Raw genomic sequence first — 27,843 nt, forward strand, 5'->3', positions numbered from 1 at the left:
TTGTAGAATATCTGAAGATAAATTTAAGGAAGCCTTAGATCTGACTATATCAATGTCATTGATTTTATTGTAGATTTGAAAAAACCAAAAAGTATATGACAACAAATAGGTACGAGACAAAAAACAAGACATATCGAATCGAACGTCGAATGCAAATTCCATTCCGATATGCTCTCTTGATCGCTTGTTTGTGCATAATACTTGGTGACCCCTGGCACGTAAATGCTTCATGTATGCTCGAGAACAATGGCGATTGGGCTCTGATCGCGACACTGACCTCAGATGTAAATCTTCTCTCGCCGATGGCGATGCTCATGTGATTATAATGCAGAGCAGCGATGTCGAAAATCCTTCCTATTTCGTGCTTTACCTGTTCAATAATTGGTAGTTCATTTTTCTTTTCCTTTTTTTATTCTTATTGATATAACAATAAACATGAGTTTACCTTAACTGGAGTACAGACGTTCGTCTTGTTGCTAATGCCTACTGGTCGTAACTATTGCCACCTCAGACATAGAGCTTTTCTTCGTCCGAGAGTGCCAGCGTATGCGCATATCTGCAAGCCATCTTGACTAAAATAATATTGATTATTTAACAATCTTCTTTCACTTTATCAAGACAAGAATTACTTATCATAATGCCTTTTAGCGAATTGACTTGCCTTTTAGCGAATCGTCGATGTAGTATCATAATCGTTTGTCCCCAGTTGGCCAACATTGTTAAGATCAAAACCATACATCTCACCATTCCATGATCACTATGATGGAAGCCTGGCCACAGGAGATACCGACAACCTTCTTCTTAGCCAAGCTTTTCACTGGCCTAGGCATGTTCAGATAAGTGAAGGTATCATTATTTGTTTGCCCATAATTACTTCGTTCCCAAGAGTACACCTGAATTGAATGGGCTATATAACTCGTAATAATGAAGAATCGTTGTATTTTGAGTTTTTATTTACCTTTCCAAGATTACTCAGAACGACAGAATAGTGACTCCCACACGCAACATCCATAATATCCGCCATGATACTGTTATCTATACTTGTTCGAATATTCACTAGAGCAGGCGTGAAACTCTGAGGACATGAAGATTGAATCCCCAATTCGCCGTAAACATTGGTTACGTTGTAACCCCAGAATTATACCTTTCAAGGATGTTGCTATTTAATTCAAAATCTCACAAATTCATTACTTTGAAGATTTCATAAAATCTAACAATTCAAAATTGCTAGATGTATCAATAAAGAATAATAAACAAGAAAAATCCAAATGGGTTTTTTAATTACAAATTAAATATATTAACTAGTTTATCTTTAGCTATTTTATAAATTTATCACAGTGATACATTTCAAATTATGCATTACAATCAAAATTATGCATTCCAAAGAGAGAACGAATCTGAATTATTTATATTCTAGAGAGATGAGGTGTTACAGGCAAGATATGGAATAAATCGTCAAACTTAAAATATGAATTTAAGACTTCAAATAAAATCTTTCTGTGTGGAAGTTTGTTCATAAACGTTTCGTTTAAAAAATATTGGCTTCTTAAGTCAGAGAATTGTAAGAATAAATAACGTTAAAATAATCTAGGTTTATCCCTTTTTATTACTCAAAATGTAATTATTAAAGTTTTCTTCAAAATGATAAGTTCCAGCCTTACAAGCATGCACCTATTAATGAGAGAATAACTGATTGATTTTGTACATTTCTAACTTTTTCGCATGCTTGCATTGCTCTCCATTTTAATCATTAAAAGTCATTAACGGCCACTTTATATAAATTTTTCTTTCTAAAACAAACAAAACTAAGAGATACTTCGACATTATTTATTCCTATAGTTTTGTAACTTAAGAAGTTCTTTAAATGAAGCATTTGCAAACAAACATGCAGAAGAAACTTTTGTTTGTTTTGAAATAAATTAATTTTTTAAGTTTGGTATATGAAGCCATCAATTAAAAATTTAAACTCCAATATACACTAAAGTAATTAATTGTTCAAAATTAGGAGAGACTCTTTAACTTTTTGTTCCATTTTACCACGCATTCTAAATTTCGTCCCAAATTAAGGATATGATTATGAATTGGCTATCTTTTAAGTGTAAAAATAACTGAAAATAATAAGTAAAAATAATAAATAAAATATAATTTTCAACTAATTTTTAATATATGAATAATTTTGATTTTTTTTAAATTTAAAAATCTATGTAGTATTCATAAAATATATTCAGTAGAAAAATTTAAAAAAAATGTAATTTTGATATAATTTTATGCTTTCATGTAATATACATTATTATTAATTATTTACAAATATAATATATATTGTTCATGTATTTCACTTCCAAAATTCTTCAAAAATGTTTTATCTATTAAAATTAAATTACAACAAATATTTTTTAATGATCTTTCCCTTAAGAAGTTGATCACTTTAATATATATATATACATATATACAACCTTTTAGCATACCTTTCCTTTTCTAGTAAGTGTCAGAACATGAGGTGCCACTGCCATATGCAAACGTATGTAGCTTTTTTGCATAGAGCCTCCAACTTCATCGGATACAATGTAGGGATTGTATCTTCGATCCCCAAGCAACGGGCAGTATTGTTACCTAAGCCATATACCATGTTATGGTATTACCATCATCACGATTAAAGCTTCATTATTTTTACCTGTTTTGAGACATAAAATAACTGACACAGCAAATATATAAAAGAAGAAAAGAAAGTGAATTACCATATACAATAATCATATAAATCCGTAACAAATTCTGGCTCCAATAAACTAAAGATGGATCAACTACATAGAACCGAAGTATACATGTTGCCTTACTGGATTGCTTTTTTGCTTTGTTTTCTTTGGATCTTTTTATAGCTGTTTTATATAAGAGGACATATATAAAGATGATACTCTAAATACCCTGTATTTATATATTTGTAAAAATTTGCTGATAATTAATGAAATGTATCAGATAAATATTTGTACTGTAAATATACAGGTAAAAAATCTGAAATTCTTTTACCTGTTTATTACCTATTGATTATTACCTATTGATATTATACATAAGTTCAAAGAATTCTTGAAACAAAGGCTAATTTATAACAAATGCCTAGAACTTTTAAGCTAAAATTTTAAATAATACTTAATAAAAAGTCTAATATTTTTGGTCAGAATTGTATATGATTATAAAAATAATTGATTGATTATAAAATATTATAATCAATCAATTAATAAAAATTATTAAAACAAGAATTAATTCCGGATTAAATCCGTTTTACAAATCTGATAACGATTACATTTACACGTTATCATTAATCAGGATTAATAATATCGATAATTGTATAACTATTGACGTAAAATATATATGTCTCATAAATGCATATATTATAAAATTAGACTTAACTAGCAGTTTATACAAAATGTTTTCGTCAGTAGTTAATAGAATGTTATTAAACACTCAATTATCGACGATATATACGCATGATAAAAATCATTGTCTTCTGTAGGATGAGGAATCATTCACAATCAATTTTTTGATTATTTTTACTCATTCAAGTTTACTAGATATTAACCTTAACTTCACCTTTAACCTAGTTTTCACTAAAACTTGTAGAAAGTTTATCGAAACTTCTCGTATAAACATCCAAGAGAATGGAATATATAAATATAACAATATAGTAGTAAATAGAAAGAAATTTAAAAAGGGCCATCCGAGCGGTGTTGCCAGATGTCTTTATCGACTTGTCCCTAGAATAACCTCGGATTTTTCCTAAAGATGCCTTTTCATGTTGACGCTCGACGTTCATTTTCAATAAAAAAGATCAAAATTGACACTTGATTAATTTCTATCGCTAATTTATTTTTTATCAATTTTTATCAATTTTTATCATGCGATCTATTTTGACGCTAAAAACAAGCATTGAACGTCAATATGAAAAAGTACCTTAAGGTCTGTTCATGTTATTTTAAATCACTGTTGCCAAGTTTGTTCGAAAGTTATCCTTTAAATTGCAATTTTCTTGATCTTTTGAATTGTAATTTACGCTTTTTTGTTCTTCCAAATTATTTATCCTCTCCAAAAGTCACTCGGAAATTCTTCGAAATTTTTTATATCCTTAAAAAATCTCGCGATAAAAAAAAATTTTCAAATCTGATAGAAATTCTACAAAATTCACAACGCTATTTCAAGTCCTCAAAAAACTTTGCACTCAAGAAGAGCCGATCTCACCTCCTATTAAGCTAATCAGTCATTAAGTGTCAACCGTGATTGATCAATTCTGCTGAACAGTAAATGCGATTGGTCAGTTCCAATGTAACAATCGATCAATTAGGTTAATCGAAATTGGTGAGACCGACCCAAAGTGAGATACATAAGGCTAGGTTTTCACTTGACACTACGACGTTCATTTTCAGCGTTAAAACAAGTCACGTGATCTGTTTTGACACTGAAAATGAATGTCGTAGTGTCAAGTGAAAATCCCTTAAAAAAGATAAAAGATCTATATTTCTAGCTAAAGGCTGTGTTCGCTTTGACACTTACTTAACGCTTTAAGCGTCGTTTCATTCTTGTTGTTTATTAAATATTAAACAAGAACAATTTATGCTCACAAACACTGTGAAGCGTCAAAGCGAACGCAGCCAAAGATGAACCGTGCAAGAAGTTCAGCTAAAAAGAATAGGCTTAAATGGATATTCGGGCGTTGAAGTGACAGAAAACGAGAATGTCGAGTACATAAAGTGCAAGTAATTCGAACAGACCTGTTGTACATACGTCAGTCTTTAGCCATTTGAGCCATTTCTAGCCTCTTCCACCGCGCGTTCCCCTACCTCTGTCCCTCACGTCCTTTGCCCTTCGGCCTCGACTCGGCGTCGATCATTGGAGTATTTGGATTGTAATCTCGCGCGGTGCTTGACCGCTCTTGCGGTAGCTTACGGAGTTCGGTAGGATTCACGTGAGAGGTGTGACAGTATCGTTATCTCATCAGCATTTGCGTCTCGGAAGACACGGATTCCCGCGGTCGGCGTGTAGGGCGCCGTACATCGTACAACAATGAGGAGGGAGTGAGATATGCGCGTGAGAAGATCGACGGCGTTGACGAGGACGACGGCGGCGGTGACGAGGAGGAGGACAACGACGACGACGACGACGGCGGCGGCGGCGGCGGCGAAGCGCCGACGTATCATCTCTTGACGTTCCTCGCGCCGGCGTCTCACGTTCGCGCCAGGCTTTCACGGCGATCACTGCGGATCCTCGTGCGGATCACACGCTCGCTCGCACAGCGGGCCCAGAACGAGCCAGGTCGGCCAGGCCACCGTTTACACCGGTAATGCCGATACCCGCGGGCGACGCGATGATCCACGGCCGCAGCCCGCGGCGCAGCGGCGGTGCGACGCGGTGATACGGCGATCGGCGACCGGAGATCGCGGCGGCGGCTCGGCGCCCCCGCGGATCATCGTCGTCGACGGCGGCGACGACATTCTCGCGAACAGTGGGATCTGTCCCACCTTGGATCGCGGTTGGATCATTCCTGAGACCACCGCAGGTATAACGGTTCTGGTGTTTCCCACGGTGTCCCATTTGAGATGGTGTAATTTATTTATGTTATGATTAATATAATGGGCATTCATTTGGCGTAAAAAAGTGTGATTTATAATAAAGATTATTTAAATTATTATTATTAATATAAATATTTAATATTTTTAATACGTGTTTAAATAATTATATAATTGTATATATAATTGTATATATATAATTTATTTGATATTATTAGTATCTAATCATAGATTAGTATCTAATAATTCAATCAATTTGAATATCAAGTGAATTATTATTAAATAATCACTTATTTAATTAGGTATGGTTGATTAATTATTATTACTAATCTGAATACTAAATAAGTTATAATTAAATAATAATTTATTATGAATAATCACGAGTGAAATTAAAAAATTAGATTGAAAAACTTAAAAAATTTTAATAAACAAAGAAGTTTATTGGATGACAAGTTAAACTAGACTTTTTCTATGAAAATAGAGATATGTATGGAATGTCGATTTAAATTTTTAATTCTTCAAAAATATGTTATGATGTCGAATTTGTGTTGGAGTTTTATTAAAGTTTGATTTGTGCTTGTAATATACTAAAAGTAAACTATTAAATTACTAAACTATATAAATTAATTAACTAACATAATTTATTACAGTTAAGTAATATGTAAATTATTAGAATTAATGTTATGACTGTGTCGTTTTTAGTTTTACACACATGAAATGGGTAGCTCTTGGTGGCAGTGCGCCGCGTGTCTGAGAGCTCAGGAAGAAGACGTCTGCGAGCTACAGCTGAATCATTGTAATCTCTACGATGTACCACCCGATGTGTTCATTTACGAAAGAACGTTGGAAAAGTTGTATCTCGACGCCAATAGAGTGAGTGCCGCGTTCATCTTCTCAGAAGATCTCCGATCCGCCGATTGTATCAATTAATTGCTTGCTATGTACACTAAAGTTCAGATAATTCTCATTGACATCTCATTTATGATTCGGTTGCATCTTCCTTTTTACTCTGACAAATGAGATTCAACTGAATTTTTTATCTACAGTCTGCATGAAATGCAGAAAATTCAAGGCTGTATATTTTATTGAATCTTATTAACTCACTTTAAACATGAGGTTTAACCTGTTGTTATACGAGAACTTTGTCACCAAAGTAAGAAAGTAAAGACATTATTATCTGAGCATAAAATACTCGTATAATTTTAGACTCAGTATTACTCGTGTGAAAATGGAAAGCAATTATTATGACAACACACTCAATATTTCTTATTTCTTTTTGTTTTTCCTCAGATAAGAGATCTTCCCAGACCGCTATTTCAGTGTCACGAATTGAGAGTACTGTCACTTAGCGATAATGAAATCGCTACGTTACCACCTGCCATAGCATCGTTGATCAACCTGGAATACTTAGACCTCAGCAAGAACAGTAAATACATCTTCAATTTTTGCGAGATGTAGCCTGCTTTCCTTTTAGGAGACACAAATATCTTTACATCTTTGTTATTCATCAAATGTTAAGAAGAATAAAATGTCATTTGTATCGATGTGATTCCTAAAAGGAAAGTACTGTATTCTAAGAACTTTATACAATTTTATTGATCGATATGGTTTTTTTATGATCAATATAGATTAACTACTTATATTTGATTGTATAGATTGTATAGATTGTATAGATTATACTTCTATTGCAGGTATAAAGGAGTTACCAGACAGCATAAAGGAGTGCAAAAGTCTCCGCTCGATAGATATCAGTGTCAATCCCTTCGAACGTTTCCCAGATGCTATAACACATATCGTCGGCTTGCGCGAGCTCTACATAAATGACGCGTACATAGAATACTTGCCGGCTAACTTCGGACGACTGTCAGCCTTGAGGACGCTTGAACTGCGAGAGAACAACATGATGACGTTGCCTAAGAGTATGAGCCGTCTGGTGAATTTGCAGAGGCTCGATATCGGCAACAATGATTTCACGGAATTAGTAAGAATGCATCTTTTGTTAAATCATATCCATTTTTTAATTTATTTATGTTTTTAAACGAATGTCTCAAAATTTGTTGTCTTAGAAAAGACATTTGTAGTTACTTTATGATTTTTGATATTGTATATATATATTCAGAAAGCATTGAATTCAAAAAATAGATTAAAAAACGAACAAAGCATGTAAATTATACATTTAAAAATAACATATTTATGAACATCAAGTTTAAAGAATTTAATCATTAAATTTAATATTCAAATTTATTGTATTTTCTCTAAAACATACTATTTATTTTATTCGTTTTTTGGTCCGTTTATTAATAACTTTTATTAATGCATGTTTCTTTTCTGTCAAAATTAATAGAGAAAATTCATAGCAGTTATATTCAGTTCATCAATTTTACATGGATTTCAGTGCAGGAATTTCAATTTCAATTTTAGTATGTGTAGAGAATTATGTATATGTTATGTATGTTTATATTATTGTTTTCAGCCTGAAGTTGTTGGAGATCTCATCAATCTCACGGAACTATGGATCGACGGTAACGACATCAGGCGTGTCCCGGCAAATGTCGAGCAGCTCTACCGCTTGAATCATTTCGACTGCACGATGAACGCGATACACGCGCTCCCGATGGAGATACGCGGCTGGCGTGACATCGGGATCATGAATCTGTCTTCGAACGAGATGTACGAGCTGCCCGACACATTATGCTACCTGCGCACGATCGTCACCCTCAAGATCGACGACAATCAATTGAATGCACTGCCGAACGACATCGGCCAGATGTCGAGCTTAGAGGAGCTTATAATCACTAAAAACTTTCTCGAGTACTTGCCATCTTCGATTGGCTTGCTACGCAAGCTGCACTGTCTCAACGCAGACAATAATTATCTGCGCGCGTTGCCCGCAGAGATTGGCAGCTGCACGTCGTTGTCTCTGCTCTCTTTGCGATCGAACAATCTGACGCGGGTACCGCCCGAATTGGGTCATTTGTCCTCGCTGCGAGTGCTCAATCTCGTCAATAACTGCATCAAGTTTCTTCCAGTCTCCATGCTGAATCTCAGTAACCTGAAAGCATTGTGGCTGAGTGACAATCAGAGTCAGCCGTTAGTGCCATTGCAGCAGGAGTTCAATTGCGAGGAGGACATGATGGTGTTAAGCTGCTTCATGCTGCCACAGAAACCGCGGCAAGATTTAGAGCGTAAGTGCCTATTATTTCCGTTTTTAATATATAGTTTCGTTTAATTTATTTGATACTTCAATTTCAATTAATCTCTCTTTACAAATCTCACTTATCACAAATAATAGTTTGGAGATCTTCACTAACTTACGGAACAATATTTGCATTTCTTCCTTTAAATAACTTTATTTATATATTCTTTAATATTTCTTTGTTTATATCTAAACTAATAAAAAACAGCTTCTTGCTTGTCTCAGTTTACACTATTGCAAATAAAAAACACGCTTTATCAGGCTTATGCACATCTTCAATTAACAATAAAAATGCGAAATTTATTCACGCTGCTAGTAGAAGAGGGACAGGAAGAAGAGGAATGAAATGGTAAGATATTAAGAAAATGACATGGAATAGTGCTTCCGTTGAAAAACATCGTGTACATTCATCAGCATTTTACTCTAGATATTTTCTTTTTGCATTAAGCATTTCTTTCGCATCTTCGTGTAGTAATATTTATAATTTCAATTTTAGAAATGGCACAAACCACAGGACCGATTTCGAGTTCGATCATCGGAAACGGCAAGAGAATATGTTTCGCTGCTGAGGTAGATTCCGAAGTTCCCAGGCAACTTCATCGAGCACCGACCCCTTACCCCAAGGAGCTACGCAATCTCGCTAGGCACGCTCGTAATCTGCATCATCAGTCCATTCATGATCAAAGAGTAAGCACTTGTTGCTCTTTTGCATAACACACTTTTTTTTTATAATACAGTTGTTTTGCCATAAATACACTAATGATAGATGATATTTTTCATATGTGATGGTATTCATATGATACGTGATATTTTATGTGATGTATGATATTTTTCATTGTATAATTAATTATTAGAATATCTCAAAATCCTTAAGTTGGCTGCATGAATTTAAAATAAAAAGGCCACTTAAAAAAATTTAAATCTTGACCTGACTTTAAAGTAATTTTCTTAAAATCAACGAAGTCACCGTCTTCTTTCTTCTTATGGCGAATTCGATTGGAAGAACTAGTGCGCACTGGTGTATATTAAAACCATTTGTACACTGATTTAATTTGAATATAAAAGTGAAATGCAAATATTTCGAAATATAAAATACATATTTTACCTAATAGCATAATAAAATGTATTGAGTGATTCAGGATTTAATCGATTTTTATATTTATGTATAAATATATCTTTATGTTATTTTGTTTACGATGGTTTTAATGTGCACTGAGTGCGCCCAATCGAATTCGCTACTAGTAATTGAGCAACTTTGTCTCATGCATTTTTGTCTTGAACTTGAGGATTGTGAGATATTTTTGTGAATTGATTCAAATGAACTTAATATATTTTCTTGAATAACTATTAAAATTTTAAGCTTTATACTGTGTTATATATATTATTTTTTTAACTTAATTATGTAATACAATATTAGATTTTATGTTAAATTTTTTCTTATTAAAACATTAAATGATAAACTTCTATTAAATAAATAAATAAATAAATAAAAAAGACTCGTTAAAAAAATTGCGCGTTTAATTTTATCGTACTAATAAATCATGTTTTCGACAGAACGTACCTTTGTCTACAACCTCTGTCGATCGTCACACGGCGAAGAATTACAACAAGAACAACAGACCGGTCGATTCCGGAGCGGCAGAGCACTCGATATCTGAGGAATCGTCCGATGAGGCAAACAAGACCGTACTAGCAAAAGAAAAGAGTCCGGACATCCGGGAGGCCAAGTACATCCGCAATCCCACGTCCGATTATGTCACGAAAGCGCCTACAGTGGCCGATTACGTCAACTCCACGTGGAAACCGGACGAGTACTCCAAGGCGAACACGGCGAAAATAGTAGAATCCGAGAAGTTCATTGAACCCTATAGAACGACGATGTCCGCCGATGCTACGAACGGCAAATACGGCGAGCAGATGCGGGTAGCTATTGCATCGAAATGCGACGTACCGCCAGCTCCGCCACCATATCACATCGCGGCAGCGTTCTCCAAGAAAGCCGCTCTTTTCCAGCAGTTTAATAACCGTATGTTATCGTTCTTTATTAAAACCAATGAATTAAAAATTGTATGACATTGAAAAGAAATTTTATCGACAAAATCGTAGATGGGATTTATTAGTTCTAGGCAAGCCTTCTAATATAAAATAAAGAGGAAAAACAAAGAAAAGTAAACAAAGAATATAATAAGAAAAATACATAAAATACAATACAATAAACAAAATAATATGACACGAGATAAGAAAATTAAAAAAAAAGATATCAATAACATTGTATAGGTGAAAAAAACAATGTTAAGTGGATCCATCTGTATGATGAAAAAAAGAAGTATTGGTATGCTTTCTATGGGATGATTTCACACAAATGATATGATAGAACTTTGCAGGAGTATTTGTGTGCAAATATTTCTTTTGTTCACATATTTTTATCACATATATTTATGCTACTGTTCTGTTTTTAGGCTTAAGTTTAAAGAGAAAAAATTTAACGTTAATCTCCACCTTTTTTCAGCGATCGAAGCGGATACGCATTTGGCTCCACCTTCGTTACCTTTCAATTCGCTCTTAAATTCGGTCGGACCATTACCGGATGTAACGAAACAGAAAAATTTGGATATGAACACGGAATCGGCGAAAGTTGAAGAATGCGCGTCTGTGTCATCGAGCGATCGAGCAAATCTCGTTAATTTGAATGATAAGCCAATGGATAACGAGCGGATAAGTTCTCTTGATCAGATTAGTGTGGACCAGAATTGTACACCAATCTCTGATCCTGACGCCGATTCCGAACTGAGCGATCGTGCTCTCAGGCCGAGTAAAATTCCTGTTTTGAAGACGAAACACACAGAAAACTCAGGTAATGATGCAAGCTCGAGTAGGAGTGTCTCCAGAGAGGATTATGACGTGAATAGAACGTTGAATGTGTATTCCGGTATACCCACGTCGCCGATAACGGGAAAGAAGTACCGCAGTCCATTATCGGCAGTGGTGAAGCCACTCGATCGATCGAAGAAGCTGACGAATGGGAACGCCTCAAGCAATAGTCCATGCGATAATGTCAATGTCACCACTGACGCGTTAACGAACATTGATCGGATGAACGCTCCCGTTCAAACAAACAAAAATGTCATCGATGCATCGAGCGTCTCTTCTTCTACTACCGTTGTCATTAAGAGCGAAAACAACTCGGGCCGAGACATGTCGAATCATAGTACGAACGGCAAATCTCAAGATGACACAAACTTCAACACCGAGAGCTTCAAGGAGCACATGAATCTTGCATTGAACGAGACGCTGAACTCGGAGAGGAAACCGAAGTTCAAGTGGATGTTTGGCCCTCACAAAAACGCAAATGTGGTAGGTAGTCTGGTTTGCGAGAAATATGGAGAACGGAGTCTTATACAGCATTAAACAATACAACATTATTACAAATATTACAACATTGGTACAATGTTGCTGAAATGCTTTGTTTGTTCTATATAGGATACACTGAAAAATGCGGTGTTATTTTTATATAAATAATTTTTGGATAGCATACTACAGGAGAATAAAAATATATGTAGGAAATAAAAATAGAAAAGTAGAATTTTAACAAATTTAAATACTTAAGAAGATTAAAGATTAATTTGGAAATTATACTTATGCTAAAAATAAGGAAATTTTTATAATTTTCTATGAATTTGTCTATTAAAAAATAATTCAATTGTAATAGTTATGGATATATAATGATTTTTCTAATTTTGGTACTTACGTTATTTTGCAGCTGCCTGTTCAAGTGAAGAAGAATCCAGGTCTCGGTTTCAGTATAGCTGGTGGGGTAGCGGGTGCAGAGACCGTACGTGTTACTCATGTAATTTACATGAAATGGAATTTTATTCACGTATTAAGAGATACGTCAAAGAATATATGATCTTTTTATCGCAGGGAATAATCGTGACGAAAGTGAATCCCGATGGACCAGCTCAGGGTACTCTTCGGCCGGGAGACAAGATCCTGGAGGTAGATGGCATCGACTTCACCAAGTCGGATCACAATAACGCTGTCGCCGTTCTACGTGCCACCGGTGCTGTTGTATCTATGATGATAAGTCGCCACCAATGATTGTAAGTTATTTCGGAAAAACAAAAAAAGGGGAAGAAAACTTTTTCTAATTCTTTTAGATCGCGTACGATCGCTTTACACACTTCAGACTGAATACATTTTATATATATAGCTCTATGATACACATATACATATATATATTTAAATATATTCTTTAATCAAATCTGTAAATCGATAGGTAAACGCGTTACTTTCGCGAAAAAACGAGAGAGACAGATAGAGCGGTCTGTGTGAATATCGCCGAGATTACTCGCGCTGTTGTGAATCCGCGACAATATTCGCGTGGATAGACAAAAACGGGATATCCCATACACACGTGCATCTATATATTTGTGTTGAGTAAGATTGTGTGTAAAACAAACTAGAATATACATAATTTGAATTTTGCGATTAATACGGCGCGATAAAGTGATCGAACCTCCCATGTGAGAATAATAATAAAGTATGTTATTTTTCAAACAATCTTATCTACGAGCGGATCCATTCCGCTTACTTTTATGTAGCTCCTCCACGAGTAACTACGACTAGAACAATAATGTCTTTCCTGAAAGCTCTCTAATTCCGAGACACGCACATCCGCGCGCGCGTGTGGACGATGATGTTGATAGACTAGTTGATTTACATATATCTATATCTATATGCGTTCTCCTCGATGGGAGTGCCGACAATGTGCCAGAAAATAAAGTACTATTTATTATCCATATACATAACATATTGAGAAAAAAGATATATATACTATATATATATAAATATTTACATATATTATATATAAACAAATTTATCTGTAGACGAGCCAGACAAGGCTCCCATGGATTCCAGGGCGGTGTAAATAAATCTCTCGATTGTTCCCGCGTGTTGAGATATTTGTTAGACATTTTTCCATGGAATGTTTCAACAAGAACTTCGCCTTCGAACTCATAACATAGATTTTTTTCTTAACGTGGAACGCTGAAATATAAACACGATTTTTTTAATTATGAAAACGAGCTATCAATTTTAGAAAATAAATAAAAAAATGTTACTCTTTTTTTTTTGAATTTGAAGATCTTATTTAATAAAATTTTAAATTAAGAATTATAATGGAACGGAAAAATCTTTCTAGTTTTAAAGTTTATATTTAAACTTAAAATTAGAATAAATTAATAATATAAATAACGAAAAAGATATGTAAGAATCGGTTATAAAGTTCGCATAAATAACAAGTTAAAAAAGTTAAGAAATAGAGACTATTGAATTTAAATGTAAATTTTAAAATTACAAATATTTAGAAGTACATTTTTATATGAGACATTGACATTTTAATTTTTAATTAAATATCTTTATTTTTTAAATGCTAAAATACAGAAATTATATGAAGTCAAGAAAATGCGATCAAAGTTTTGCTAAAGAAAGTTGGCTTAAAAACTTTTTTGAGAGAATTTGTGGGTGAAGTTCTTTGAAAATATTACATGAAACATCCTATACTCTTATTGGGAGATATCTATAATGTCATGCTATACTTTGTTGTAATCAAATAATTTCTAACATGTTCCGGTCGTGTATTGCGATCTTTATTAGTTGTTGACTATAGTAGTTGTTATTGCGTATGGCAAAGCTATAAATTCTATAATTCGATCAAGGAATGCTATGAAAAAGAACGAGTATAGGACTGTTGCGAGTTGAATGGAACTTGGGCTGTTCAGTCGAATGTTCGATTATGAATGAAATGCTCATCGCTTTTTGGGATGACAGTTCGAACGATATCTGTTTTAGATAATCGAGCATTCAGGATTACTGATAATTAAAAGCGCCTTGCTCTATGGGATCCTTGTCACATTCTTGTCTGGTGTAGGGGAGAAAAGAAAATATTCTTCTATGTGCCGTACTTATATCAATAATGTTTATACTCGTCAGTGTCGATGTCAGTCTTCGGACGTTCAACAATTGTGGCGTATTATCCACTACGGATCTCTCTTCCTCTCTCGCATTTACGCCCTTTTTCAGATTTACCCCGTATTGCGAGAGATTGCTGTTCGATTGTTAATTAATCCTTAAACACTGGCGCGCACTTTCGTTAACAAAGAATGCGACTAATCTTCCAGTTATTATGTTGAAGATCATAGTCTATTTTTTTTCCGAAGTATTCTTAATTAGTTCTGAACTGGTGCAATAAGTTAAATAAACTATACCTGTCTCACTTTAATTTATGCACCAGTTCAGACTTGGGATGGAAAAAGAACACCCCGTGTAAAAAAATATCTTATTTTTTTAAACATGTTATTAATGAAAAAGGATAAATATTTGATTAATTTTATTAATGAATAAATTAATTGGATAATATACATGACGTTCATAAATTGTGAGAGTTATGTCTTTATTAGATATGTATACGCTAGTTATTATTTTATACGTATACGAATGTTAATTTTATAAAAGTTTCACACCTATTCGCACCAGTGCTCAAGGATGACAAATGGATGTGTACGTGTACCGTTACTCGATCTTTTTTATCATTAATGTTCTTAGACTGTCAAGACCACAAAACGCCTTTCGGAACCAACGCGTTTAATTTGGCGATTATTCGCGTTTCTTCCATTGATATCCCGTTGAAGGAGCAAACTTGTACCTTTCGTAGGAAATGTCCACCGCGACGATTGTTAGTTGAGCGTGATATCGCCGATCGACGGGCGAGATAAGATGTTTTTCTACGTCATGTCGATAGAAAAAAAATGATAAGAGGAAAAGTTGCGGTGGAGAGGAGGGCAAGAAGAGTGTAGGACTGAAAAATGGTAGCACAAATAAAAATCGTTATTCGGTTATATGTATATGTATGTTGCGTTTATATATATATTGAACATATTGTTATAATCTAAACCAGTGTGAATGCAAGACTATACGTCCTGGGCGTTTCGCATCTTTCCTTTGTTAAAGATTTCTTCTACAAATTTCTGGAATTTTATTTTTAGATAAACATAAATGACTCTCTGTTTATTAATCTCTAATTAGTATAATTTATTTTTTTAATATTATTAATGTCAAGTCATTTAATATGGTTAATCAGAAATCAGGATGAGGATGTCTATTTTTATTGCGAATCCAAAAAGTCCTATCGATTGAGAATGTCAAGATCAGAATGTTAGACGACAGAGGAAAGATCGTAGATTTCTGGGACTGAATGTTAGGTAATTAATTGTTGTTACTAAGTTAGTGTCTGTCTATTTGTATCTTCATTCGGTGTTATGTATTATAAGGTTTTACAGTAAGTTTACGTAAGCCGTGTACCGATCAAAGAAGCCGTTTCGCATTTCGATTTCCGCGTCGAGAATTAGTAGGATTATTCGTACCTAGTCAAACCTGATAACAAACATTAGTGTATTCTTCGCCTATCGACAATTTCATCTTTTGCGTTGCACCTTCGTCTATCAGTGTCATTAACGATAGTCTGAACTTCCAATCAATCTGATTATATCGAAGGCTCTTCGCAAATCTCTTTCTTCTTCTTACTTATAGGTTCTCGCTCGATTAGTTCCACACAGCATTAGCTCGTTGCTCTTCTCATTCTATTGTTGTATTTAATTCCGTAGAAACGCAAAGAAATATACTTGGATTGATCAAAACATTCGCCCGTTTCCTCGATCAATTTCTATTCTAAAAAGAGACAAGGACGAGCGCTTTTTTGATCAGCCTAAGAATCGTGCTAGAATGTTTCAGAGAGGCGGGATAAGGTACGTGTTGGCTGACGGAGAAGTTTCCACTTTCATGGACCACGAACACACATATGTACTCTTTTCTACTACTCTAAACTAAACAGACTGACTACCTTTTGGATACCTGTTACATGTTTAATAGCGTTTCCGATCGGGACGTGGTTTTAACAATCGCCTCCGCGAGCGATTGATAGAGATAAGTTTCATAAAAATTGGTTGAAACCGCGTTTATGAATTCGATCTCTGATGAGAATATTTTTCCGAAGCTTTATGTTAATTATCTCGCGGTAATATGTCGAACGAACACAGATCCCGCACGGAAACGCCATAAGCGACGCTCGCTATCGTTATTGATCGGAGTGAATTGCGAATCTAAGATTGAACGCGTGACTGAAGCTCCGAGTTGTACCCATGGGTGTATATACAATAAGCGATTAATTGTATGCGTATGTAAGCAAACGTTGAGAAAGCAATCAAGTGGTCGTACCATTTTACTTGCGATATATTTTGTGTTTTTAATTCTTTACTTACTTTTATCGTGTCGAACGAATTTCTGAGCGAATCGAACTCGAATTTTTTTTTGTGCCAGAGTATTTTTCTTTTTTTTCTTTTTTTTTTAGTAATTCAGCGATCAATGCTTTATTAAGTATTATGTTTCGCGACGTCCGCGTTTATCCGAAGAACGATTTATCTCTGAACGGTACAACCACTTCGTTAGCGTACGTTAATTATGGTTGTCACATATGAATAATTTATAGTTTGTAAACGATGATCGATGTACAAACAGATACTCACGTTCTACTGCGCGGACGTCTTCTGATATACAATTACTATTGCATTTTGAATATGTTAGTGGAAGATGTCTGACCTTTAATGAGAAGTCCTAGTTGGTTGTGCAGCAATAAATAAATTAATATTTACGTATAAAGTGTGTGAACAAGTCTGTAGCGTTTCACGCATCTCTTCATTAATTCTGCATCAAGAAATGCAGATGTTTCAATCGTTTCATAAAAATATGCATGGAAAAAAATGATGTGTTAACAACATTAGTTATAATAGTAGTCTAATTGAAAATAATTTTGCTAGTTCAATGACAGTATTTTTGAAATCAATAGTATTTTATTAAACAGCATGTTGTGTTGTTTCATTAAGACTGTTATTAAATTAATAATATTATTTTCATTTAGATTACTGCTAAAATATTTTTTTTGTGAAAAAATTTCTTTTTGTTGAATTGTTTGCATATATTACTTTACATTTTATTGTAAAAGGTCCATATTTTAAAACGCTTTTTCAAGGTAATAATTTTATCGCATCCAACAAAATTGGTCAAGATAGATGGATAAGATATAAAGACAAAGACGTACGCATTACATGCGAAAGGTAAAGCATTAACAAGATTGATGTTATACTTCTTGAAAAATGTAGAATAGATCAAAACATGGCGAACTCAAAATATGAAATAGAAATATAGTACAAAATGTAAAACGTATTAATCGTATCGATATACAAAAGAACATAATTCTCTTTTGCAAAGATAGTTTTCGTAAGATAATGATTTTCAGTGATAGATTAGAAACATAACAACTTGAAAAATCTTTGGAACTTGAAATTACATAATTTTAAAACTGAACATTAACATTATTTGCGATACAAATTTTAAGCTATATATATAGGATCTACTTATCAATCGCTAAATTTACATAAACTAGATCCCAACGTACAATTTTTATGTACAAAGCCGACAATACATTTTTTTCTTTTTATTTTACCATGATTATTTTTGAAGGATTCACCTACGTATATTAAAACGAAATTATGAATAAAAGAGAGATGGCAAAAGTGTTAATAACTATTGTTGATATTTATTAATAGCTATTGATTTTTGTCTCAGTTATATAAGTGTCGAAAATAAAAATCAACTGCATTATTAATACACTCAATGTATCAAAACTCGGAGATAACTCGCGTAACTTCCTCGAAGAAAATATACGTGAAGGTCTTAAAAGTCTTCCAACAAGTTATCCATCAGAAAACAACTTTATCTTTACTATGAATTTCTCGCAGAGTATACCGCATTTCGTCTACAATGATGAATGCAACGTGGATCAAGTGATGCGTCAAAACGATATGAAGGATTCCTTGGAACGGGGCATTTCTTTAATTCTTATGCCGTTCTTCATAAAAGCAGTCTCGCGAACATTGGAGTAGTATCCCCAATTAAACGCTTGATTCGATAAGAAGAGCCAATAACTGCAAGTTCTGAACAACCATCATATCGGCATCATCATAGACACTCCGAATAGCTTAATAGTTTCAAACATCAAGAATATACTGAATGCGATCGCGCAAGAGTTGAACAGATTTTAAGAGTGTGGTAGATCATCGATACCGATCTGAGCAGCACAATTTTTACGTTGTTCAATATAAACATGGTAAGTGCAGACATATGAAAAGACAAATTATCAATGTAAATTACGAATTAATATAAATTGTTTACGGCGTTTACGTTAAACTTATAAATCACCGATTCTGAAATTGGATACTGAATTTTGTATAAATAGTATGTATTCTGATGACTCATTTTAGATTGGGAGTATAAATAAATGTAATTTATAACTAGACGAATTGTCTCATGGAACTTATGAATCATTAGATATTCAAAAAGGATTAATTATTGTATTCATATATTAATATTTTATGGGATATATCTTGATAGTATAGGCACTTGAAAGTATTTATTTCTCGTCCTGCATCGAAACTTGACGAATTCTTGATGAGAAACTCTGACATCAAATAGTTTATTACTTTATACTTTTACGTTTTTGTTTCGGTTATATAAGTAATTAATATAAAAATCGCAACGTTATAGTAACACTTTCGCCATAATCTCATTTTAATAATATGTAGGAAAGTTCGTCCAATGTAAGGACTGGATTCTTAATGTATATAAATGTTTATAGATGGCTTCAAGGGCAGATCAGCAGATGCATTGGATTCTCCACATAGTACTTCCACAGATTGGAGAATCTAGCCACCGTTACGCCGTCAATGACGCGATGATCTGCGGACCAGCTGATCGACATTATGTTGACTGGAATCACGTTCCCCTCATTGTCGAATCGCGGCAACTTCCGCGCCTTCCCAAATGCACCTATTATTACTTGCGGTGATACGATAATCGGCTTCATAAACGTTCCACCAATCTAGAAGTCGACACAAAGAACAGCGAATTTAATAGAAATAAATATTTAGATGAAGAAAAAAGAAAATGAGAAGAAGAATGCCAAGATTGAACAGATATACGAAAATAAAATTATATACATTTATATATATATATATATATATATATATATATATATATATGCAAATTTATATGATTTGTAATTCACTGATCATAATTTGTCTTTTGATATACTTACTGTGCCTATATTGGACAACGTAAACGTCGTGTAGCTCACATCGGCATACGATATTGATGCTTTACTGCCATCCTTCTGAAGTCTATTCAGTTCTTGCGCGATTGCGAAAATACTGAGGTTCTGCACATTCTTAATATTCGGTACTATTAAACCGTTCGGAGTGTCCATGGCGATGCCGATATTATGATTGTCCAAGAGCTGCAGCTGTTGGGTCTTTTCGTCGAGCCAAGCGTTTAATTGAGGATACTGCTCCAACGCTCGCGAGGCTGCTTTTATGAAGAATGGCATAAAAGTTAGAGAGATGTCCCGTTTCATCAAGGAATCTTTCACATCGTTACGGTAGCGCATCACTTGGTCCACGTTACACTCATCGCTGTAGACGAAGTGTGGTATTGTCTGTGAAAAATTCATAAAGGTAAAGTTATTTTCTGATGGAACTAATTTGTTGGGAGAGATTTCTATGGGTATTTTTTTCAAGAAAGTTATGCGGTTTATTGATTATTTTCATCTTTTGATACATCCTTAAATGTCAACGTTTCGTGAATTTATTTTCTCAGGATGAGAATACTAACAAGGAAAAAATACAATGGATTTGATATGAATTTTAATTTCCTTCATGCGGAATCTTTTCATACATTAAAAAACTATTTAAGACCTATTCAATAAAATACTCGACGATACAACTTATCTTCGATATAAGATTCACCAAATTCACAATTTAGAGATCCTCCTATAAACACCTATATAATAAGTTCTCTGTCACTTCTATATCGTTTTTTTCTCCCTCTTCTTCTAGTTTGCCCAGTGGATATGTTTTCTCCTTGGGAATCATTTCTATGTGTTCTCTCTACGCTTCTCTGAAGAATTCTCTTTTTATACGCTGTTCAGATATAAGGGGAGGAAGGGAAAAGAGGGGTTGCTGAGACTGTGGTAAAATCGATTACTATTGGTCAATCAATTTTTAAAAACCAGGGGAATGTTTTTCATATGTCATTTATGTTACAGCTATTATCTCTGTTTAAATTATCGAGATGTTTCTGTATTTCTCTGTATTTTCTTGGAAAATATGAAGTGATGATAGCTATTGTGATTGTTTGATGGAACAGTATTTCCTGTCTTAATATTATGTTAGAATAATGCTCACTATGTGGTATGCTTTAATTTAATATTACTGTGCTTTCATCCGTAGATTTTCTCTTTTTCCCAATATTAATGTTGCCAATTTAATAGAAGGAGGTTTTTGGAGGTTTTTTTTATACCGGAAGAGATTTTTTTGGGGTATAAAAAGTTTAGGAGAATTTCAAGATGACTTTTAGAGAAGAAAATAAATACAAAAAAAATTTTAATTAAATCTAAAAAATATTGAGAAAATCGCAATATAAGGGATAATTTTCGAACAGATTTGTATATTGGTACCCAACACTTTTTTTTGTAAAAGTAAATTTTTGTAAAAGATATTTTATATACTCCTGCCAAGCTAAATAGAGATCTTTGATCTTCACAGTTCTTCATTTGTCTTATCTTTTTTGCAGGCTTGAAGACGTGTTTATTTAGATGTGTTTATTTAAGATTCTGCCGATACAATTCCTTCTACACGTGAGACCAGGAAAGATTCTCTTGTCTGCCTTATCGTATGATGGCTTTGTGTCAGAATTTGCTTTGTAAGTCTACTGATTGTTATTTTATATTTTTTAAATTCGTAAGTATTACATACCTGTTTTGTTGTTTTAAATGGTTAAATTTTGTCTATAGGTGTTGTTTGTCTGACATGATGTTCTATTATGTATAGTTGATTACAATTGATGACAATTTTTATGTTGGTAATATCATTCAGCATGTAAGTGATTATTTTATTTATGTCTTTTTGTTGTGACCGTTTTATTGTTAGGTTGTTTGTTTCAGATGGTTAAGTTTTGTCTGTAGATACTTCGAAGTAGATACTTCGTCTAATATGCTGTATATACAAGTGAGTTTATCGCCAATTGGTTTTGTGCTGAATGGTCATATAATTCAATAAATGTTGACCACAATAGCCACCACAAACGACCATTTTATATCTTCTAAGGAAAAGACAGAGATTCTAAACATCCCGATAATGTAAACAGAGACAAAGGCTGTAAATGAAAAACCATTTTTCGGTTTTCGGAAATTGATCGGCCGAAAGTAATCGCCTTCATCACAGTCTCAGCGACTTTCTCTTCCCTCTTCTCTTTTCTTATATTTCACAGCGTATAAAAAGCCGCCCAAGAGAAGCGATTCAGTATCAAGTTGCTTCTCTTCCTGATGAAGTGTATTGTAATTCACGAAATGTTGACACTTACTTAATATCAAGGCACAAAGGTAACTCATAAGCAGCATAATTCGTTATTATACAAAGAATACAAAAAAGAAGAAATTTAATTAGAAATTGTAGGTATAATTAAATTTTTTTAATTGTAAAAAATCTGAAAGATTGAAAATGATAGACAGAGAAGTTCACAAACAGTATTATAAAAAAAAAAATCATTGAATATTAATATAGAAGTAATAAAATGAATGCTAAATATTGAAGCGAATAGAATATAAAATACTGATTAAATTAAATAAAATTGAAATCTAAAAAATTAAGCACTAAAAAATTACAATAATTAAACTATATTCTAAGATTGCAGATTCTATTTCTTCACCTTCTCGAAGACTCACCAAAGATTTCGTCATAGTTTTCCACATGTGTTTCGTGTATCCTTTAAGCTCGACCGTTCTTCCCGTCATGCTCGATGGAATCTTAACACTCGGATCCACGGAAATTCTCTGCAGGTGTGCCAGTATGTCTTCCTTGAGCACTCTTCCATCCTTGCCAGTCGCTTTTACATCCGTTAGCTTTATGTTATTCTCTTTGGCTATCCTTTTCACCGCTGGAGTTGACAATACCTTCTCTTTTTTCAAGGTGATGGTCTCTGGTTCCACCTTATCTAAACTTATTTCGCTTTTTTCTGAATTATCAATCATTTGATTTTCTGCGCTCTTTGCGGTCTCACCTGCATCGTCTCTCACGGCGTCTGTTAAGTCGTCTATTTCAAAATCCAACAACGTTGATCCGACCAACGCGACGTCGTCAATCTTGTAGTACAGAGTCTTGATAAGGCCATCGTAGCGACTCGTGATTGTCACCGAAGCTTTATCGCTCTGCACCTCACAGATATCATCGAACTGCTTCACCTGATCTCCCGGTTTCACGAACCTGAGAAGAAGTTTCGCCGAATTTAGTATGGAGAACAAAAATATTTTGGATGGTTAAAAAATGCCAATTACTGAATTGTTAAAAAAAGTCTTGAACTCTTTAAAAAACAATTAGGAATATTACCCAGTTAATACAAATTGAAAGTATGAGTTATTGTTATTTTCAGTCGACTGCGTAATAATTTTTTAAAGCTAATGATTCAAAAGCTGAAATTTAACTTCAAGGATCCCATGCATTTAAAACCGGATAAACGTTGCATCTTTTAATATATACTATATTTATCGTGGAAAGAAATATTTTGCCGCAGATCATATCAAATCACTTTTCACGTACCATTCTTTCACTGTGACGTCTCGAATTCCCTCGCCGATATCCGACAATTTGAAAGGTATTATTTTTTTGGCAAAGAAAAACGAGCTGACAGACAAAAGTCGTCGTATTGGATCACACGATCGCTCGGCCTACGCAAACAAAAGTTTCATCGACAGTAAAAGTTCCATCAACAATAAAAGCAATAAAAACAATTACATCGTTGGCAGTGATGGATCAACGCAAACACGGTACTTACCTAGGACGGCAATGTTGAAGAAAATTTTCATATAATTGAGATAAATTTTTAATTGTTAATCTAATGTTTTTGCACGAGTTACATCGAGCATATTTTATCAGAAACGATATTTCAAATATACAATTAAAAATGTATTATGTTTATTACTCATTAAGGATTATGTTTTTACTACCTAATGCAGAGGTATATATCATTTTTTTTCTCCTTTTATCAAATTTATAAATTAATGAAACCATCTGAGGAGGATGGTTGATAAAAAATATGTTTAAAAAAAAACAAAATATTCAGTTCTTTTTTAAACATGTTTTTAATGTTTTATATATATTTTAAACAGCTTTAGAAAAAAATCATGTTTAAAACAAAAAAAATACGCATTTTTACTTTCAAGTATTTTTAAACGTTTCTGAGGTGGGTACATTTTAGCATTTAAATTACCTACTTTCTCATTTCTTAAATTTGAACGTATTATCACAGGAATATTTGTATCACAAGTATATTTGAATGTGTATTTGCTATTTAACATTTCATTTGACTGTATATATTTTAAGCAAATTTAAAATATAAATATAATTTAAAATATAAATTTAACAATAATGGCATTTTGCTAGTCCTTTATGCATATTGATTACTCACGGCTTCCTTTTTGAGATTTTTTTATTTCAATATAATTATTTCTTGAACTAATGTAGTAATTCTAATATTAATCCATAATTTACGTTATTATATATTTTTATAGGCTGCTGAGCTGCCTACATACAAGGTATTTGAAAAATAATGATAAATCTTTTTTTGCCCTTATGTAAAACATTTATCATTATTTTCCAAATATTCTGTATACATAAAATTATATGTATACATGTGTATATACATTTGTATTCTGCAATACACTCTACTTTTTTGTTAATTTTATTTTTTTTAATTAACCAAGCTATTGTTTTCTAACAAAATTAACTTTTTAAGATTATTTTTATGGAAGGTTACATTACCATCTATGTTTCTCTTCGATTCGCCATTATGCAATGTTGCCACATTTTTATTAATAGTGTCCTAAGTAATAAATATTTCGTAATTTTGAGTCCAGAATCGATTCAACAACATTTTAATGAATGTAATTGTCAAGTCTTAAACTTATTCATTATTAATTAAGTTATCGTGTAAAATATAATTGAAGTATCATCTTCTCTTCTACTAAATAATTATTAAAAACACTTTTTTTTAAAATAATATTTTAAACATTTATTTTAAATTGTTTTAAAAAAAAACATATTTAATCTGATGTTTAAAACACGTTTTAAACATTTGTTTAAAAAAAAAAGTTTTAAACAAAACAACCCTGTCCGAGGGTAGCTAGATTGGTGCCTAGGGGCGGCAAAATGCTTAATCTGTCACTAGTCATTAACTATAGAAGGATAATAGTGAGATACATACAGTATCTGAAGAAGTAAATTAAATTAAACTAAAGAAAAATACGAGATATTAAAAATGTTAAAGAAAATCTTGTGAAATAACATGACAAAATAGACTAGATCACAGTAAAAAAAAAAGATGGAGAATAGAAATAATAATTATATAATTAATTGAAGTATATACTCTAATCGATTACAATGGAATAAACAGTACTTTAGTTTTAATAGTTTTGAAGGCAGTTGCTGTAATGTACTTTTACTCTCGTTCTGTTGATTTATTGTTTTACCGGTTTCTGCTGATTTATTATTTTAAAAGCTATTCTTTTGTTACATTTCTTTCTTTAGCCTAGGAATAATCACTTGGAATTTTTGTATCCTTGCACCGAGAAACTGAAGCCCTCAATAGTTTTTTTTTATTGATTGAGAATCAATACTTTTTTATTTTTTTATTTTTCTTTATTTTTTTTAGAAAATACTAATTAAATCTACATATATAATGTTCTTAAATACTAATAAATTGTAGAACAATCAATAATATAGTTGTAATTAATAATAATGATTTTTTATTGTTTGAGTGTAAAAAATATTGCAGCGATCGTTTACGCAAAAAACTGGGTCACTATTCCCGAGTAACGATTCTCAACTTTTCCCTCAATTAAGAAAAAATATTCTATCCAATTTTCTCCATGTGAAAAAAAATTTATTGATACAGCAAACACTTAAATGTTTATATAAATTAAATATGTAGCAAATTTAGATGTTTATATGAATTAAATATGTAATAAATTTCTCGTTGGCAATTTTTAGTTATTATATAGATGATAAAAATATTTGAGAAAACTGATTTTATTTGCTGAAATAGCTTCGTTAGTATTGCAAATTATTCCATTACAATATAACAAAACTTCCATTTCTTCATTTTCTAGTCTCCAATATTGTTTATTTTTATACCGACCGTTTTATCAGCGACGCAATTTTATTGTATCAGTAAAATACATTTGCTATGGATACACTGTTTGTTTTATTAAATAAACGAACTGTTTGTTTTAACAAGTCAACGTAGTGTTTCTGTGAACAAATTTACTCGGCAAAATTTTTCTATTTTGCTAGCAAAACGAATCTCACTATAACCTCAAATAATTCATATAATGTTCCAAATTTAATGAAAATTAATCACATAAATTAATTTTGTTCGTGAGTTACATAATCATTTCGGATCATTTTGCTTATGATTTTATAGCAGCACGAGTTAACTAATAATTTAATAATTGCAATTAATAAATTATTAATGGATTATTGTGGTTATAATTTCCCACTCAACAGTATAAATAATGCAATGCACCTACATAATAATTATTTAATGTACTTAATGTCCGACAAATATGTTCAAAATTCAAATAAATGAATAATATAAATAATATGAATATGAATATAAATACATTTTTTTTTATATTTATCGAGAAACGAATAAATATTTTTCGTTTGAGATGAATGAGTATTTTTGTGAACATAATTGTGAATACCTACTTTTGATTTTGCATTCACTCGCATTCTGCATTATCTATCTTTACCTTGTCAGCATAAAATAACGGACTGTTTTGTAAAAATAGTGAAATCAGTAGAGGAATAATATTCAGACTTTATAAGTTCTTTTTTTAATTACATAAAATTATTTATGTGTTTTTGTTGGATCCAATTTTCCAATTAACATTATGTTCGCATAAGAATAAGAATAATATGCACGTGTAATAGAACCATTCATTATCATAATTATATTTTTTTGCCGATCCAACTAAAGAGTACAGATTTTACAGAGAGAAAATTTAACAATATATTATTATTTAATCATTTAGAATCATCAAAAAGTTGGTTATAGTTAAAATTGCTTATTGGCGCTTTCTTTTTTAATTTACATTTCGAGTATTCATAAAACAATCCTAATATTTTTGTGAATAAATATTTTTGAATACCCACAGCTTTGAAGGAACATACAAACATAACGTGAAAAATTTGAATAAATACAATTATTTATAGCTCAATTATAAACACTTATACTTATCGGGCACATTAATTAGTCAAATAATTGCACTTTTACGTTTGTATTAGCGAGAAATTATAATGACGTAATGCTACTGTTAATAGAGAATTTGTATTAATAAGAGAGATTTTTATTTTTTATTCTCATGACATCATGCAAACGTCACTTTCAAAACGTGACCACTTGCAGCAAGTCAAAGTTCAATCCGGCGTGCGGTCTGTTGATAACAACGATCGGCACGTGGCGCGTTTTAATAATATAATGGAGCGACATCCCAAGGAACACATAGAAATTAACAAGAAATCAAAGTAACTTCATCTTGATTCTTAATGTCAATAAACAGTAAAAATTTGGTAACCAAAAGTTGTCATTTTGACTTTTAAGATGCGTAACAAAATAAAATCCTTTTGACTTTCTTTCGCCTTAAGGTATGTTTCTTGGGTCGAGAGACTGAAAATCAGCTATATATTTAATACGGAAGCAATCTCTATTAACAAAGAAGAAGAATTTTATCATAGGAACTGTCACACTTTTGTAATTTTATGATATTTTTAATACCTACCAATCGCACGACTCTCACCAATCGCCAGGAAAGAGAAAAAGCCATCAGCTGATCCGTCTGATCGAGAAGAAATATAAAGCAATAATGTAGAGAAT

The 27,843-nt window shown here is 32.7% G+C and overlaps 2 protein-coding genes and 1 pseudogene across 2 annotated transcripts; 1 reads left to right on the forward strand and 2 right to left on the reverse strand.

Annotated features, from left to right (window-relative positions):
- Positions 1–227: 227 nt before the first annotated feature.
- Positions 228–5,577, reverse strand: LOC105623637 (annotated as a pseudogene).
- Positions 5,578–6,269: 692 nt separating this feature from the next.
- On the forward strand, positions 6,270–12,846 carry LOC105623617 (protein lap1). The gene is made up of 9 exons (XM_012205004.1): positions 6,270–6,425; positions 6,843–6,978; positions 7,244–7,533; positions 8,026–8,737; positions 9,245–9,435; positions 10,303–10,774; positions 11,258–12,102; positions 12,509–12,580; positions 12,670–12,846. The coding sequence occupies exons 1-9, from the start codon at positions 6,270–6,272 to the stop codon at positions 12,844–12,846; spliced, it is 3,051 nt and encodes a 1,016-aa protein (XP_012060394.1).
- A 6,655-nt stretch (positions 12,847–19,501) lies between these two features.
- On the reverse strand, positions 19,502–27,793 carry LOC105623638 (lipoamide acyltransferase component of branched-chain alpha-keto acid dehydrogenase complex, mitochondrial). Its single transcript, XM_012205022.1, has 6 exons — positions 27,749–27,793; positions 23,508–23,635; positions 22,972–23,174; positions 22,637–22,926; positions 19,955–20,350; positions 19,502–19,738 (listed from the first exon to the last, which is right to left on the reverse strand). The coding sequence occupies exons 1-6, from the start codon at positions 27,791–27,793 to the stop codon at positions 19,502–19,504; spliced, it is 1,299 nt and encodes a 432-aa protein (XP_012060412.1).
- Positions 27,794–27,843: the final 50 nt, after the last annotated feature.

This window comes from Atta cephalotes (assembly GCF_000143395.1).
Source record: "Atta cephalotes unplaced genomic scaffold scaffold00061, whole genome shotgun sequence".
Classification (NCBI taxonomy): domain Eukaryota; kingdom Metazoa; phylum Arthropoda; class Insecta; order Hymenoptera; family Formicidae; genus Atta; species Atta cephalotes.

Excerpts from the sequence above, each read along its gene's own strand:
- LOC105623638 (XM_012205022.1), bottom strand. The coding sequence starts at position 27,793 with ATGGCTTTTTCTCTTTCCTGGCGATTGGTGAGAGTCGTGCGATTG. Across the intron at positions 23,175-23,507 it reads GACGTCACAGTGAAAGAATG|GTTCGTGAAACCGGGAGATC; the intron begins GTACGTGAAAAG and ends ACTTCTTCTCAG. Across the intron at positions 22,927-22,971 it reads CGCCGTGAGAGACGATGCAG|AAAAAAGCGAAATAAGTTTA; the intron begins GTGAGACCGCAA and ends TTGATAATTCAG.
- LOC105623617 (XM_012205004.1), top strand. The coding sequence starts at position 6,270 with ATGGGTAGCTCTTGGTGGCAGTGCGCCGCGTGTCTGAGAGCTCAGGAA. Across the intron at positions 7,534-8,025 it reads ACAATGATTTCACGGAATTA|CCTGAAGTTGTTGGAGATCT; the intron begins GTAAGAATGCAT and ends TATTGTTTTCAG. Across the intron at positions 8,738-9,244 it reads ACCGCGGCAAGATTTAGAGC|AAATGGCACAAACCACAGGA; the intron begins GTAAGTGCCTAT and ends TTTCAATTTTAG.